This window comes from Bos indicus x Bos taurus, chromosome 22, assembly GCF_003369695.1.
Source record: "Bos indicus x Bos taurus breed Angus x Brahman F1 hybrid chromosome 22, Bos_hybrid_MaternalHap_v2.0, whole genome shotgun sequence".
NCBI lineage: Eukaryota > Metazoa > Chordata > Mammalia > Artiodactyla > Bovidae > Bos > Bos indicus x Bos taurus.
Window position 1 is genome coordinate 50,292,622 of NC_040097.1, and position 17,906 is coordinate 50,310,527.

The following is a 17,906-nucleotide window of genomic DNA, read 5'->3' on the forward strand; positions in this document are numbered from 1 at the left end:
TAGATTCATCCCGAAACATGCTTTGTCCTGCAACTCAATGTAATCCTGTCTAAACACGAATGTTACCTTTTTTTGCCTAGATCTTGGGTACATTTTCTTTCCTCCCTTTGGATTAGTTGGTAATCCAAAGGGGTGGTTGTAAGTAATAATCTTCCTTCATGAACTTGTGAAAGGTCCACTGTAACAGATTACAAGTGCCTAGCACCGTGTCTGTTACGCTGAGGAGGGCTGAGTCAGTGGGAGCTGTGATGTCACTCTGCCCCTTGGCCCTTCAGCAGGGCATGACTTTGGCCTGATTACGCGGCTGTGGCTGGGGTGCCAAAGGATTGTGACTCCTTAGCTGCCTCTGATCCCGGCCACACGTGAGTGCCACTGTGGATTCCTTCCCACAGGTGTCCATTGGCTGTCTCTTATGCTGGCACAGAACAGGAAGGGGATTCAAGAAATCAAAATCATGCCTTTGCTGTCATAACCGTTGGCCATTACTAGTGAAAGATGGGTATTCAAATCTAATTCCTGCCAAAAAGGAGAATTTTTTTCTTATCATACAGAGTGTTAGTTTATACAGAAAACAGCTTCAACAGAGGGCAGTTCAGTCTGTTTCTCAGCCCTCTTCCACAGATGAGTGTGTGCCGTCCATGTTATGGACGATGGAGCATTTCAGTCTGCAGCACTTGGTGCTGAAGGGGGTTGACTGGATGCAAATTGCAACAGCCCTAGGACCTGGCTGCAGATATGATTAGAATCTCTTCTCACAAACAGGGGAGGCGCTTGTGAGTGAATGTCTTCTGAAATAGCCTGGGGCACAGACTCCATTTCTTTGCCTCTGGAATGTTATGCCCCTGCTTGGGACCTCTATAGCTTCCCCTGTGTGGCAGGATGAAATCCAGAATCTTCCAGAATCTTCGTCATAGCAGCTCCTGCGCTCCCCAGGTGCTCAGTCCATCTTCCCAGCCTGTCCCCACAGCTGTGCTGCTACATATTCTAAAGCTTCTGTGCTTTTGTCTATCTTTTCCCTTCCTGGATGGACTTCCTGCCCTCTCCACTTGAGAAGAGAGCAGTCAAGGGCCCAGGTGAAGTGTCATCTCTTCTGTGACACTTCCTCCCACCCTACCCCAGGCTCAATGTTTTCCTTCTCTGGACCACTGGCGTCTTGTTCCACACTTCAGGAAACAATCTGTCCCCTCACTAAATCAAGAACCTCCCAAGGTCTGTCTCTATTTCAGGGTGTTTACAGGCCTGATACATGATAGCCTTTCAATAAATGATTGCAGAATTATTGAAAAAATGTTACTGTCATCTTAGGCAGTGTCATAAGTTTTGTTTGTAGCCCAGAACTCAGAAACTAAAAATGTAGTAGTTGGTAAACAAAAAAATAGGGATCTTTTCCCCGCTTCTTTGGTACCCATTTAGGATGGTTATGGAAGTAGAAAAAGGGAGGAAGCTGGTAACTCAGACAACATATAACATGGCTATATTTTAATCTGTTGTTGATGTAACTTACTTTTTTACTCTTTGGAGAAGTATCCTCTATTAGCTACCAGTATCTCTTATGTTTTCTGATAGAGCTCATTACTCAGATGGAAAGCTGAAAGCACCTCCTAAACCGTGTGCAGGCAACCAAGGGACCCAGATCACGGTAAGAACGGTACACAGGAGGTGACGTTGTTGATAAAGAGGTTTGTGTAAATACTGAAATAAAAGGCAGAATTGTTTCTGAGTTCTCAAAGGATTGATATAATGAATATTTACCAGTTAATAGAAGCCTCAAGATATCACCCTATAAGAAAGAGAAATGATGATTGATTTTTGTGACATGGCAGCCTGCCCACCACCTCCTTTATTTTAAGAGGCTGGGAGATTCTTCTATTGAGATGGCAGAAATTGGTGGCAGGGTAGCTGCCATTGAAAGAACCTTAAACGTGACTCCAGAAGACAAGTCCAGAGTCCTAACCTTGCCACTCAGCAGCAGTGTGTCCAGAGGCAAGTCATTTAATGGCCGTTCATCTTACTTTGCTCCTCTATCAAAGAAGGATGGCACAAGGAGTATCTGACCACTCATTCAAAGGGCACTTGAGTAACACAATTGTGTTATGAATCAGGAGAAAGGCTGTTAAGCTGCCTTATTCCTGTGGTGCCACGTTTGGTGTGTTTCTCTTCCAGGAGCCCATGAATCACCCTGCTATCACGTTACACGTGCCACCCCTGCACCCCTGCCCCAGCCAGGGCACATCTGCTTGAAGGCCCCAAGCCCTGGGCGTGATGAGGCAGGTGGGGGGCGCAGCAATGAGGAAATGAATGTGTACTTTGCATCTCATGTTGACCACAGTATGATTTCTAAGAACCCCCAGAAGATCTAACATTATTTCTAGTTTGCAAAGGTTTCATGCCATGTGGTGTCACAACGGTTTATAGGTTTATCTTTGCCCCACTGAATCCTGTGCTGTTTTGGGCAGGACTGTGTATTTTATTTGTTGTCTTATTCCCAGCACAAGGCAAAGAGCCTGACATGGAGGTGGACCCCAGTGCCTCTCTGAGAAATCAGTGAGTCAAGTGGGAGCCTTGCTTTCTCTTGTTAAGGCAGCCCTGTCTCCTGCCCTGTCTTCTAACACTTAGAACTGTGCTGGTGGTGAACACAGTTGGACTCTCTGCCTTAAGACCATGCTGTACTTCCATATACTTCTGTGAATTTACAAAAAACAACCTTCTGTTCAGGTGGAAGACCTTTTTTACAACATATCCACGAGGAGGAAAGCTTTAAAAAACCCAAGTGAAGAGTATGGAAAAATTTTGGAAGTTGTTGGCAGGTACAGTCCACAATCTGGGCATGGGTCTCTGAATCATTCTGTCACCAGAGAAATGTGTTCTGGTGTTAGAAATGGAGAAGAGTTGCAGAGCTAAATGGTAAGCAGCAATACCAGCCCATAAATTGTTTCTGGTCAAAGGTTAGGTCAAGGTTATTCTCTCTGTCTCTGAAAGAGAATAACGTGCAGGAGGTGTTCAGGCTACATTCTCAAGATGTCTTTAAGACAGCCCAGATCTTCCGAGTTTGTGAAAATAAAATCAGAGACAAGGAGGAGTAAACGAATTCTGGGCTTTCTGTCACGTCCCCAGGGGAGAGCAGTTGTTTGCTCTATCTGTGAAGGGTCTTTGGTGGCAGGCAGAACAGACTGTAGCTAACCTAGGCCCAAAAGAGATTTATTGAAAGGCTAGGAGTGACTCCGCAAGTAGAAGGAAGTGTAGACAGCTGCTGCTTGAAGAGGCCAAGAAGCAAGGTGGCTTCAGGGTTTTAATGTAGTGTCTGCGCCCCAACGCTTTTCATTCCTCTCCTGAGTCTGCTCAAGAGTGTCTTCTGGGAGAGTGCATCTGATTGGCGTAGCCTGGGTCCCCCCCGTTGTGTGCCCACATCTGTGGGGAGGTGATTTCTCGATTGGCATTCTCAGAAAGGATATACAGGTGGAAGGGGGATAGGTGGTGTCCCAAAGGAAAGAGTAGGGGCTGTTAACAGAGGGAGAAGGGACCCAGGGCAGGTGAAAACAGCATCATGTTCAGGATTGACTTAACTTGCTAGTATAGTGGCCCCAGCATGGCTCCTTGAGCCTGCGAGTACTTGAGTTGCAACAGAGGTGTGTTAACTATTTCTCAGTATTGCTACAAAATCTAAAATCAGTAAAACACGTGCTTCTAATAAGGTGGAATGGACTTCATTAGATAAAGTCCACTCTGTTAATAAAGTGGAATAGACTTCCTCATCAAGTTTCTTTGCTTTTTCCCCTGGAGTCATATGAATCAGTATCAGAATGTTAATTAGCTCCTGTAAATAGAGGCATTCTGGGTGACTGTTTTGGTTCTAGGTGTGGTAAGTGAACTGTTACTGAATAAGTGCGTTTTGCTAGGCACAATCCTTCAGTTCCTGGGCCCCATGGAGGGAGGAGGAGTAAATGGGAGCCAGCGGAGGAAATGCTGGGAGATCCTGAAGCAGGACCTCGTGGGGAGGAAGACATGGGTGAGGAGGGGGCTGTGTTAGGGTCTCAGAGAGAAGAACAGTACAGGGGGTGGTCAGGCTACATTCTCAAGAAGTTTTTGAGGCCACTCAGATGAGTTTGGAAATAAAACTAGGCAAGGAGGAGATTGTATTGAAATACCCTCAAGTCTAGTCAGCAATGCATGGAAGCAAAAGAGAAACCTGTGTTTTGTTCATTTCTGCCACATTTAGCAATGAGGTCTTCATGCAGTCTCTGCTGGTTTATTTTCATGTGGGCAAAATATGATATTTAAAGATATGTTTGTTTGTATGTATCTTTGTGTAGATTAGTTAACTCCACTCATTTAACTACAAGGGGGCTCCTTCTCCTATGGTGCATTTGGCTTCTCTTTTTTACTATTTTGTTTTTTTCTCTGCCAGGTATGCAGTACACAATTCGGGCATTGGTTTCTCAGTTAAAAAAGTAAGTTCTTAATTTATAAAGGATGGTTATGTATTATAAAAGTAAGAAGGGCTTTTTTTTTTTTTTTAGTAGTTGGCTATGGAGACAAGGTCATGGTATTTCAGTCAGCCCTGTTCTCTTTATCAGCAAGGTGAAACTGTAGCTGACGTCAGGACCCTGCCAAATGCCACCACCGTGGACAACATTCGCTCCATCTTTGGAAATGCTGTTAGCCGGTATGCTGATAACTTGCATTTTTTAAAATCTTCTGTGTTCTGTCACATTATTTTGGAATCTGTTTACACTTGCCTGAAGAGTTTTTTTCAACCAAGTGCAGGCTTGTTTTTATGCTTCAGGCTTGTCGTGCTTCAGATTATTTTGTATAATCAGTGCTTCTTGGGTGCACGTCATATCCTAGGTGGTCTGGCTGCAAACTGTGTTTTCTCTCTAGGTCTCTGTCTTCAGAACATCTCGGGTGTAGAAGAATTCTGTCCTCCGTTGTTCCCGCTTGTCCTTGTATTTTCATAATTGTCACTGGGATTGCATTTATTACCACTCAACATTTATTCTGGGCTTTGTGCCAGAAGTTAAAGATATAAAAACAAGTAAAATGTTTCTGCACTTGAAGACTTCCCTGTCTGGTGGCAAGCAGTGTCGTGTCCCTAGATCTTCATGGTCAAAGCCTCAGCAGGAACATTGCTTGTATTCTGGGTTTCTCACGACATTCCCCTTGATGGGTGAAAGCCACTGTTTCAGTACATATCCGTAGCTTAATCTCAGGGCTTTGCAAAGCCCACAGTGTCTGCGTCATAATCAGAGGGGACAATACTAAGCGCCTTCTGTATGCCAGGCAGGCCCCAGAAGCTGGGGGTACACAGGTGAATGGGACCGCCCCTGACTTTACCTTTTCCAACAATCTTAAAAGCAGGAGCAGTAGTCCAACGACTCAGTTTTCTACTCCAAAGGGGACAAGTTACTCACCCTTTGAACAAAATCAGGTTCCTAACTAGAGAACAGTCAATTTGCTTTTAATTACCCTTTTGTTACTTATCAAGTATTAAAGAATTATTTTTCCAGTTCTGCTCCCAGAGCAAACAGAGTTCTGTTGACCAAATTTTAAGACCCAGTGAAACTTTTAAGAGCTCCTTGGCCAGATTCTAAGATTCAGAATTAGTTGTTATGAAACTCTTAGACAGTATAAGAAACTGGAAATCCCACGGAGGAGCAGGTCCCAAAAGAGGTTTCCCGAAAACCAGCCTCTTTTGGGGAGAGAGGGCCTGCTGGTTCGCTGCATGGGGAAGCATGGGAAGCTGTGCTCTACGCAGACTTGGAGTACACACCATTGCCTGTGGAGCATCAGCTGTCCTTCCAGGAAGCGTGTAATGAGCTTCTGCTCCTTGCTGGGCACTGTGCTGCGGGGTAGAGATGGGGAGGAGGGAATAAAGCAGGAAGGATTCTTGTCCTCAGACGACTCATTCTCTATCTGGAGAGACATAGGAAATAATTATTACATTCATTAGTGACTGCGCTCAGTGGCTTAAAGGAAAAGTATAAGGTGGGGCATCTCCTGAGATTAGGGAGAGAGATTGTCATGGAAGGCTCTTTGAGGAGGTAATCCCTAGATACAGCGGGTAAGGAGGAATTAACTAGCCGGTGTGTGTGCCAAGTCGCTCCAGTCGTGTCCAACTCTGTGAGCCCATGGACTGTAGCCCTCCGGGCTCCTCTGTCCACAGGATTCTCCAGGCAAGAGTACTGGAGTGGGTTGCCATTCCTACTCTGGAGATCTTCCTGACCCAGGGATCGAACCAGTGTCTCTTATGTGTCCTGCTTTGGCGGGCAGGTTCTTTACCACTAGCGCCACCTGGGAAGCCAAACCAGCAGAGGGAACTTTCCAGCTGGAGGGACTAGCACTTGAGAGGCCCTCAGGCAGAAATGAGCGTGGCTCATGGGGGGACCTTGTTTCATCTTAATAGATGTCCCTGCTCCTCGTAAACACACTCTGGGGGGCACCACACAGGAGCCTGTTATGTTCCCCATCAGCAAAGTAAGAGATTTTCAGCAGAGATGATTTCGTTGGAATCTCGTCTTTGGGGCTGAGTTACTAAGATACATAGAAGTTTCAGCAAAACAACATCTCAGAACTTGACTTGCCATGTCCCAACAGTGACAGTGACGACTGACATATCATAAATGCTTGGAAAGTGTAGCTAGATGGGTGAATGGGTGGCTAGATGGGTGGGTGAGAGGTTGGATAGACAAATGGGTGGGTGGGCCTGGACGATCTTAATGAACCAAGTCTCTGGGATCCACACTTGGCAGAGTCAGTTTACGGGAAGGAGCCCTGATTTTTCCAACTCTGATTCTTTAGAGTGTTTGAATTTTCCAGGTTTTTGAAAAGCCTCAAAATTTCTCATTTTTCCAACCAGAGAATTGATAGAAGTTGAATGTGAGGATAAAACCCTTGCCTTCAAAATGAATGGCTACATATCCAATGCAAACTATTCAGTGAAGAAGTGCATCTTCTTACTCTTCATCAACCGTAAGTGAGAAGGAGCTGTGTGGAGAAATCACTCCACAGGGAACTTTCAGGGGCCATGGAGGAACTTCTTAGCCACAGGTTTGATCACACCCAGGGAAACATGCAGAAACGTGGTTTAATTAGGAAGTAGTTATTTCTGCCCTGAGTCTCCCCAGTCCTCTCACACGTGCTCAGTGTTGGCTGCCGGTTGCGGAGTCAGGTTCTTGCCTCTGAGAGGATGCCCAGGAGAGGGCATCACAGCCCCTGTGAGCCAGTGCAGCTTCCTCCCTTCTGGCCTCAGGGCCTTACCAGCAGGCCCAGGGCAGACCTTTGTTCTCTTCTTACATAAGACCCACTGTTGGAAATTGCCCGCAGGGCACAGGGAGGGGGTATTTTAGGTGCAGGCAGGGATTTTTCCTTCTTTTAAATGAAGTGTAGTTGATTTACAGTATTGTATTAGTTTTAGGTATACAGCAAAGTGAATCAGTTACACACTTACGTATATATTTTCGGATTCTTTTCCATTATAGGTTATTGCAAAATATTGAATATAGTTCCCTGTGCTATACAGTAAATCTTTGTTGTCTGTTTAACATACAGTGGTGTGTATTGGTTAATCCCACGCTCCTAATTTATCCCTCTTCCGCCTTTCTCCATTGGTATCCGTAAGTTTGTTCTCTATGTTTGTGAGTCTGTTTCTGTTTTGTAAATAAGTTCAATTGTAGTATTTTTTACATTCCACACAAAAGTAATAGAATAATTTGTCTTTGATTTATTTCACTTACCATATTGCTGCAAATGGCAATATTTCATTCTTTTTTATGGCTAATATTCCCACTGTAAACGCTTATACAAAAATACACACCACGTCTTCTTTGTCCACGCATCTGTTCACGGACATTCGAGTTGCTTCCATGTCTTTGCAGCTGCGAATTTTGGGGTGCATTTGTTCCTTTTTGAATTGGAGTTTTCATTTTCTCCAGATGTTGGATTATATGGTAACTCTATTTTTAGTTTTTTTTTTTTAATTAATTTTTATTGGAATATAGGTGCTTTACAATGTTAGTACGGCAAAATGAATCAGCCATCTGTGTCCATATATCCCCTCTCTTTTTTTTTTTTTTAATTAATTTTATTTTATTTTTAAACCTTACATAATTGTATTAGTTTTGCCAAATATCAAAATGAATCCACCACAGGTATACATGTGTTCCCCATCCTGAACCCTCCTCCCTCCTCCCTCCCCATACCCTCCCTCTGGGTCGTCCCAGTGCACCAGCCCCAAGCATCCAGCATCGTGCATTGAACCTGGACTGGCATCTCGTTTCATACATGACATTTCACATGTTTCAATGCCATTCTCCCAAATCTTCCCACCCTCTCCCTCTCCCACAGAGTCCATAAGACTGTTCTATACATCAGTGTCTCTTTTGCTGTCTCGTATACAGGGTTATCGTTACCATCTTTCTAAATTCCATATATATGCGTTAGTATACTGTATTGGTGTTTTTCCTTCTGGCTTACTTCACTCTGTATAATAGGCTCCAGTTTCATCCACCTCATTAAAACTGATTCAAATGTATTCTTTTTAATGGCTGAGTAATACTCCATTGTGTATATGTACCACAGCTTTCTTATCCATTCATCTGCTGATGGACATCTAGGTTGCTTCCATGTCCTGGCTATTATAAACAGTGCTGCGATGAACATTGGGGTACACGTGTCTCTTTCCCTTCTGGTTTCCTCAGTGTGTATGCCCAGCAGTGGGATTGCTGGATCATAAGGCAGTTCTATTTCCAGTTTTTTAAGGAATCTCCACACTGTTCTCCATAGTGGCTGTACTAGTTTGCATTCCCACCAACAGTGTAAGAGGGTTCCCTTTTCTCCACACCCTCTCCAGCATTTATTATTTGTAGACTTTTGGATCGCAGCCATTCTGACTGGTGTGAAATGGTACCTCATAGTGGTTTTGATTTGTATTTCTCTGATAATGAGTGATGTTGAGCATCTTTTCATGTGTTTGTTAGCCATCTGTATGTCTTCTTTGGAGAAATGTCTATTTAGATCTTTGGCCCATTTTTTGATTGAGTCATTTATTTTTCTGGAGTTGAGCTGTAGGAGTTGCTTGTATATTTTTGAGATTAGTTGTTTGTCGGTTGCTTCATTTGCTATTATTTTCTCCCATTCTGAAGGCTGTCTTTTCACCTTGCTAATAGTTTCCTTTGATGTGCAGAAGCTTTTAAGTTTAATTAGGTCCCATTTGTTTATTTTTGCTTTTATTTCCAATATTCTGGGAGGTGGGTCATAGAGGATCCTGCTGTGATGTATGTCAGAGAGTGTTTTGCCTATGTTCTGCTCTAGGAGTTTTATAGTTTCTGGTCTTACGTTGAGATCTTTAATCCATTTTGAGTTTATTTTTGTATATGGTGTTAGAAAGTGTTCTAGTTTCATTCTTTTACAAGTGGTTGACCAGATTTCCCAGCACCACTTGTTAAAGAGATTGTCTTTAATCCATTGTTCCTTTTTGAATTGGAGTTTTCATTTTCTCCAGATGTTGGATTATATGGTAACTCTAGTTTTTTAAGGAACCTCTGTACTGTTCTCTGTAGGGGCTGAACCAATTTACATTCCTACCAACAGTGGAGGAGGGTTCCCTTTTCTCCACACCCTCTCCAGCATTTATTATTTATAGACTTTTTAGAGGTTAGGTCAGACTCTTAGTGTGTCGTTCACTTACCTACGCACTGGGCAGGCTCCCTCGGGTGGCAGGGACGAAGAACACTCCTCCAGCGTGTCTCAAGTTCAGAAACCTCAGTGAAGGGCCCCTTTTGTTAGGTTACGCAGCACAGCGACATCACCGAGGCAGCTGTGGGTGACGTAGTGAGCACTCAGAATAATAGTTTCCTCGCTCATAAGATCACGGCCTCTTTCATTGGAAATAAAAAGATGTGACATATCCTCTGCTCCACCAGGTCAGGAAGTAGATCGTCAACAGGTCAAGAGTCTGGGGAGAAAAGAGAGCCGTGTTGTTTGAAAATAGATCTTCCTCTGATTTTAGTCTTATCTTTCCAGCTTTTATCGTTTTCTACCCTCTCAAGCCTACCTCATCTCCTAAATTACTCTCCGCATGCAGTCAGAGATTTGTACCCCCTGAAATGCCTGGAAAATGCACTTGCCCTTAAGTCTCTGTTCAGCTGCCCCAGTGTTGGAGCTCCCTGAGCCAGCGTGGCTGCCGCCTCCCCCACCATTGAGCACACCGGCTCCAGTGGTGGCCCTTACCACGGGGAGCTGGAACTAGTTTATTCACCAGCGTTTGTTTCCCTGCTTGTAGCCCAGAGTGTATATTTGCAGAATGAGGTTCTGAGCAGGGGCACGCGGTCTGCCTGGGCTGCCGGGGAGGGGTGAGGAAGGGAGCAGGGAGGCAGAATTGGCTGTTGTTGCTGCTCTGGGGAGAGGAGAGCCCCACGCCCCCAGTGAGATGCTGGGGGATCCCGATGGTAAAGGGGGACTGATGTGGATGTCGCTCCAGCCGTGTTCTTCCTGAGCTGATGTCCTGGCATGGTATTGGTGTGCACCTTCACCTCACCCTTTAGGACACATAGGAGCTAATTCCTTTTATTTTCTAGATCGTCTGGTAGAGTCAGCTTCCTTAAGAAAAGCCATAGAAACGGTGTATGCAGCGTATTTGCCCAAAAGCACACACCCGTTCCTGTACCTCAGGTAAGGCAGCACTGAATTACTCACTCAGGATTCATAGGGAAGAGAAATTCTGTCCAGCTATCCTCTCTGAAAGAGCCATGGACTTGTTAATTAGCCCAGTGAGAGTGAACCCCATATCCCACTGGCCCTTTTCACAGGTAAAAGGCACAGTTTTCCTTTATTTATTCACTTCTGCTATAGAATCCCACCGAGAGCTTCCCTTGTGCCAGGCAGTATGTTAGTGAAACAAAAGTGAACATCGCCTTGCCCCTGAACCAAGAGGAACCTGCCTTAACCTGGCAGAGAAATCCTTTTCTCCTACGGGTCCGTCCAGCGCCCTCTACTGACAACACTTCACACTGCCACGCTCCCTTATCAGAGCTTGCAGTGATAGATGCTGGCTTTGACCTGAGGCAGTAAGTTGATGGCACAGCCTCTAAACTGACTTTTATGCAACATTTTAATGTTAGAAAGTTCTCTCACATATATTATTTTTTGTATATGTTTTTACCTCCACATAATACTGAACAGTAAGTAGGGACAGGTTCATGGTTACATATGGGGGAACTAGTCCTGAGACATTAACACATTGTTGACTGGGGAATTTTTGCAGAAACTGACACCTGTCATTGATGAGTTGTTATGTACATGAATATTGAAACACTCTGGTCTATAAAGTTTGGGTAACAAGAGACATATTAATAGTTTGCTGGTCAGCTAATTATTAAATGCCTTGGCCGTGAGTTATGGAATGAGAAATTCCGCTAGCTCTGGAGTGATGGTAATGACAGCTGATGGATGATAAATGTGCCGGGTGCATGCTAAATGCTTTACACGAATTTAATCCCCAACATGTATTAGGTCCAATTCACAGGAATTGGAAATCAAGGCATAGAAACATGCTGTAACCTACCCACAGCCACTCAGCTCTCAAGTAGCAGAGTCAGCATTTGAACCAAGGTCACTCGGATTTGACCTTCAAGTCTTAACTACTGCATCATTTGGCCTCCCCAAGTTTCCTGCCCACCGCAAAGATTGTGAGTGAATTTCCTGCATTTCTCACTGTGTTATATAGCTCTTCTCCTTTTTCCTGCCAGTCTAGAAATAAGCCCCCAGAATGTGGATGTCAACGTGCACCCCACGAAGCACGAGGTTCACTTCCTGCATGAGGACAGCATCCTGGAACGGCTGCAGCAGCACATCGAGAGCAGGCTCCTGGGCTCCAACGCCTCCAGGACCTACTTCACCCAGGTGGTGGCGCCTCCTCAGCTCTTTCCCCGGTGCCTTTGCCACTGAAAATGTGCCCTGTCACCCAGGAGTGCCCAGACATTTCACTGTTGCTTTATAAGACTTTCTACTTACTTTGATAATTTTCTTTCTTTTTTTTTTTTGGCCATGACCTGCAGCATGCAGGATCTTAGTTCCCTGACCAGGAATCAAATCCATGCCCCCTGCAGTGGAAACTCAGTGTCTTAACCACAGGACCACCAGGGAAGTCCCACTTTGATAGTTTTCTTTAAGCACCTTTCTTGAACCCAACTCTGAAGGTTCACGGTGTTAGCCCTGAGCCTGGAGTCGTAAGGCACTGAGTTCTCTCTCTGCCTCTTTCTGGGGTCTTTAGACCACCTTCCTAGGAAAAGGGGCTGTCTGAAACAGAGTGGGGCACCTCTCTCCTGCATTCCCTACTGGAGATGTTTAGAGGAGGCTCATCCCCCATATCTGGGGGCAGAGCGCAGGGGCAGGGCCCTGGGCAGGGCCTTTAGTCAAGCCTTGTTACCACTGTGTGACTGACTTTCGCTGACCGCCACATCTCCCTCAGTAAAGATGGAGCTGGTCACCCCCACACCCAAGGACGGTTATAAGTGGTTGGTGAACAGCAAGTGGAAAATGTCTGGTCCAGGACCTGGCACCATTCAACTTACTACAATTATCCAGGTTCTAAGAGCATTGATTATAAACTGCTCCCCTTCTCTGGGGCCTCAGTTTCCCCATCTGTACAATAAGCAGGTGGTAGTACCATCTCCAGTGTCTGGTTGCAGCTCTGAGGTAACTGCCCAGAGTAGTGAGAGTGGGTTCATCGGAAACACAGTGGACACCACAACTAGAGAAATGGAGCCTTTTCCCCCTTAAATCACACTGGGTCCTGGAAGCAGGAAGTGGGCTTCTGTGAGCCCTGCTTCTCTGAAAACTTTCAAAATGGCCAAGCAGGTGAGTGCCTCCCCAAGGGCATTCCTGGTTACCTGCAGAGAGCCTCGATGGGGGATGGTGTGGGCTCCAGCAGTGAGCAGAGTGCCCTTGGGGCAGCCGCGCCTGCCCCGGGACCTGCACACGTGCAGGTTGTTGGGGGGTGTGCCTGAGCCCTCAGAGCGGGTGCTGATACGGAAGGGCTCCATAACTGTCGGTGGTTTTCATCCATTGTTGCTGACTCAGCCTCAGTGCCCTTGACTGCTCCCTCCCCAGATACCCACAGAAGCCCCCTGATGGGCTGCTGAGGTTGCAGCAGAGACGGATTCCTCCCTTCACTGAGGCACCCACGGTCTAGAGTCCACATCCCACATGAGAGAAAAGCAGACTTGGAAGGGAGGGGGCTCTTGTCCCAGACTTGAGCCTCAGAGACGTGAAGGAAGGGATGTGGAGCCTGGGCCCCAAGGCTGAGAAGGAATTAGATGGGCGGAAGGGGACAGGGGTGCACAGGATGTTTCTGGCAGAGGAGAGGATGAGGATACAGGCTTGGCCAGGTGGTGGGGGAGGGCTGCAAGATAAGAGGTGTTGAGGATCTGAATGCTGAGCGTGCTGTCAGCGTTCTCCATGCTGGCTGCCTGATGGGAATCACCTGGGCCCTCCCCGAACCAGTAAATCTATCTCAGGGGGTAGGTCTGGGCGTCGGTGGTTTTTAAAAGCTTGGCCAGGCATGGGCATGCGTAGGTGGGGTTAAGCAACACTGGGCATGTGTGAAGGCCTACGCTCACTGCAGAGTTCAGGTCAGTTTGAGGGGTTTCATCAGCAAGGTAAGGAGTGTAACTTCAACGTGATGGGAACGGACAGGATCTGGTTTGCATTTTACGAAGAGCTCTCTGGCTGCAGCATGGAAAGCGGATGGAAACCCACAGCGACTTGGGCAAAGTGAGGAGGGAACCTGGACAGAGGACATATCTCTGATCTCTGATCAATAGTTGAAATCTGGAAATGCCAGCACCTGGGCCTTAGTTGGCTGGTGGGAAGGGGAGGAGAGGCCTGGAGGAAGGGGTTCACCGGAGTCCCAGGAGGCGTCTGTGGCTCTACCAGAAAAAGAACCTCTCGACTTCCCTGCTTGTCCTGTCCTGCATGAGGCAGATTTGTTAGATTCCATTTTCTTTCCCGAGATAACTCCGTGTGGGTTCTGACACGTGTGTCTTTAGAAGGAAGGTGGGTTTCTGGATCAGAGGACCCGCCTCTGTCTGTCGGTGCACTGTTCTGGGTGAAGGTCTCTATACTCAGACTGTCCCCGCTCCCCTGCGGTCTTCAGAACACCTTCTTGCCCTGGCTCCTCACTTTTTGGCCCTGGGTTGCCTTCTTCCTTCTCCCCAGCTTGGGCCTTGCCCTTCGCTCCTGGGGCCAGGACAACAGCAGCCCTGGTTTGCTGGGTTGCCGTTCGGTGTGAAAATTGGGAAGCCTGGTGGTGCTTGTGGCTTGTTCCAGCTCCATCATGTTGGACGAGGTGTTTCACTTTTCTGGACTTAAAAGTGACTCTGCAAAGTAGTTTTGTTAGTTTCTGCCTCCCCAAACCCACCTGTGGATTGCACAGGCAGATGAAGTAAGTACGTCGCAAGTAAGTATCGCCGTGGTAAGGTTCATCAGTGGGCTCCGCTGCCGACAGCGGATTCACGGTGATTCCTTCACCGTGAATGTCACCATTAGTGATTAGTTTCACCATTCCTTGATGGTCATTGCCTGAGCCAGTTATTTCATTAAGATTGTGAGATTATGATTTTCTTGATTTTATCATTTCTTCTTTATTAATAAACCAATTTTTTCTGTAGCAAAAAATTTTCGCTCGTTTGTTAGTTATTGGGTTATCCTGAAATACAGTTTATGCCAGAAAGAAAAGATAAATGCTGAGTTCTTTGCCTTTGGTGATCAGTTTGCAGGGAAATGGGTTGGTGTCCTAGCAATGTCCGTTTAATGACTTTTTTCTGCCTATCTCATCTCTCTCCTTCCTGCTTTCCTTTCTTCCTCTCCATTTTTCTCTTTCTTCTAGTATTTTGTCATAGCTGTTAACAAGCATCATAATTCAACTAGTTTTAGTTAAATTATTCCATCCTTGACCAGCAGAAACCACTTCAGGCTGGTGCTCTTGTCCTTTTAACCCAATTACTTGAATCTTTGATAATTTCCTTGTTTCTGATAAGATAGGATTTTTGTAGGCTCACTGTATAGTTTCCCAGCCCATGTCCTGAAATTGGCCACTTTTCCAAAGAACTGCCTTATTTTAGTGGGGGATGGTATTTAGAAACTATAGTCTGGGATTGAGGGGCGTGGGGGGCTCCTCATTGCTGCTGGGTGGTTACTGCTTCCAGGCTTTACCAGTGCACAGAAGTAGGAAATACGTATTTTTAAAAATAGACAGTCGGAAGGTGGTTGCCAGAAGCTAGGGGAGAGTTTCCCCTTGGGAGGATGGAGGTAGGTGATGGTCACACAACGTTGTCAGTGTACTTAATGTTGCAGGACTGTACACATGAAAATGGTTAAACAGGTTTTATGTTATGCATAATTTACCACAGTAAATGTCTTATGGCAACGAAAAATGGACAAAAACATATGAGCTTTACACGAGTATTTTTATATCAAACCACTTTTTAAATTGTAAGGATTTTGCTGAATTTTTGATTTTATATTGTCTATTTCCATCTTTATTACTTTTTTGGCCATGCTGTGTGGCGTGCGGGATCTTAGTTCCCTGACCAGGGATCTAACCCAGGCATTGGGAACCACCAGACCACCAAGGAAGTCCCTATATTTGTGTATTTTTAATTTCGTACTTCAAATTTTGGTCAGAATTCCTTCTATAATAATTCTGTAGTGATAATTATACCTGGTTCTAGCTTCTGCTCCATTTTGGGGCCTGTACTTCTCTACTTCTTATTCTGAATCTTCCCACCGTCTTCTTTTTTGGCACAGACTTTACTGCCAGGTCTTCCTGGCCCCTCTGGGGAAGCAGTTAAATCCACAGCGAGTGTGACATCCTCATCCACTGCTGGAAGTGGTGACAGAGTGTATGCCCACCAGATGGTCCGCACAGACTGCCGGGAACAGAAGCTCGATGCCTTCCTGCAGCCTGTGAGCAAGGCCCTGTCCAGTCAGCCCCAGGCTGTCGTCCCAGAGCACAGGACAGATGCTTCTAGCAGTGGGACCAGGCAGCAGGACGAGGAGATGCTTGAACTCCCAGCTCCTGCTGCAGTGGCTGCGAAGAGTCAGGCCTTAGAGGACGATGCAACAATGAGGGCTGCAGACCTGGCCGAGAAGAGAGGGCCCTCTTCCAGCCCCGAGAACCCCAGGTATGATCTTGGGCGAAAGGCAGCTGGCCTTCTTTGTTCTTTGCTGAAACTGCCTTCTAACTTGAACTGTCACAAACTCCTTGCAACCTTCTCTCTGCCTGTTCACCATCTCCCTCCAGAGGGATGGTCCACTGTCTGCCTTTGACCACGGCTTGAGAGTCACCCATCACAGTGGCCTTTGAAATACCTTAAACGTTCATGATTCCAAACATTATTTGAAAACATTTCAGAAAAAAAATCATATTTATCATTTGATTTAATAGTGAATTCTAGTAAAGCCTCAACAGCAGAGGTGGCTGGGAACGGGGACCTAAAATACCTGGAGGATTCTTCATCCTTCTCCAAGCTGTTGTCACTTCTTTCAGAAGAAGCAGAGTTTCTCAGTTTAAATTATGAAACTTCCTGAAGCACATGGGCTAGTGGTGGGGAGCTAGAGAGGGGGGGACAGGAATAGCTGGACCAATGACTGTCAGTTTAATTGTTTAAATTGGAATATATTTGCTTTATAATTTTGTGTTAGTTTCTGCTGTACAACAAGGTGAATCAGCTAATTGTATATGTATACCCCCTCCCTCTTGAGCCTCTACACCCATCTAGGTCATGACAGAGCACTGAGCTGAGCTCCTTGTTCCATATAGGAGCCTCCCACCAGCTATCTAGTTTACTCATGGTAATGTATTTATGTCAGACCTACCCTCCCCTTCCTCCTGTGTCCACACATCTGTTCTCTATGTCTGTGTCTCTATTCTTGCCCTGTAAATAGGCTCATCTTCACTATTTTTCTAGATTCCACCTATATGCATTACTGTACAATATTTGTTTTTCTCTGACTTGAGTCTGTATGATAGACTCTGTGGCCATCCATATCTCTACAAATGACCCAATTTCATTTCTTCCTACGGCTGAGTAATACTCCCTATATATAAACACGTGCCGCATCTTTGTCCATTTCTCTGTTGACGGCCATTTGGGTGGTTTCTGTGTTTTAGCTGCTGCGAGTAGTGCTGCAGCAAACACTGGGGTGCAGGTATCTTTTTGACTTGTGGTTTTCCGAGTGTAGTAGGAATGCTGGGTCATATGGTAGTTCTGCTTTTAGTGTTTTAAGAAACTTCCACACTGTTGTCCACAGTGGCTGTGCCAATTTACATTCTCATCAACAGTTGAAGAGGGTTCCCTTTTCTTCACACCCTCTCCAGCATTTATTGTGCGTAGACGTTTAATGATTGCCATTCTGACTGATGTGAGATGATACCTCACTGTAGTTTTGATGTGCATTTTCCTAATAATTAATGATGAGCATGTTTTCATGTGCTGCTTGGCCATCTGTATATTTTCTTTGGTGTTCAGTGTACGCTCTGTGGGTGCTTTAAGGACATCTCACTGGAATCTGTAAGGTATGTGTTCCTTTCTCAGTGTGTGCAGGCAGTGTCCCTGGAACTCTGGGTGAAGTCCTTTGCCCAAGGCCACGTGTCTGGTGGCTGACCACCAAAACCCTGGCTCTAAATGCCCACTGGAACTTGGGCCTGTTACTTCACCCCGTTTGCTCATTTCCAAGTCAGTCTAGCAAGACGACTTCTAAGGATTTGTTTCCAGAGAATAATAAAGGATGCTAACACTTACTGAGCATCCGCTGTGTGCCAGATACTTTGCATGCATTAGCTCAGTTCATGATCTTAACAGCCCTGCCGGGAAGTGTGACGTTTCTGTTTATCACTTGGGAAGGTAACG

At 45.7% G+C, this 17,906-nt stretch overlaps 1 protein-coding gene across 8 annotated transcripts in view; it reads left to right on the forward strand.

The window, feature by feature from the left end:
- MLH1 (mutL homolog 1) overlaps positions 1-17,906 on the forward strand; it is a 93,280-nt gene that overhangs the window by 8,160 nt on the left and 67,214 nt on the right. For 7 of the 8 annotated variants that reach the window (XM_027522925.1, XM_027522929.1, XM_027522926.1 and 4 more), the window contains 8 exons: positions 1,567-1,639; positions 2,716-2,807; positions 4,406-4,448; positions 4,575-4,663; positions 6,854-6,966; positions 10,572-10,665; positions 11,742-11,895; positions 15,802-16,178. In XM_027522925.1, the coding sequence (XP_027378726.1) occupies positions 1,567-1,639; positions 2,716-2,807; positions 4,406-4,448; positions 4,575-4,663; positions 6,854-6,966; positions 10,572-10,665; positions 11,742-11,895; positions 15,802-16,178 (1,035 nt within the window). The remainder of the gene's footprint in view (positions 1-1,566; positions 1,640-2,715; positions 2,808-4,405; positions 4,449-4,574; positions 4,664-6,853; positions 6,967-10,571; positions 10,666-11,741; positions 11,896-15,801; positions 16,179-17,906) is intronic. The other variant, XM_027522932.1, reaches the window with a different exon arrangement.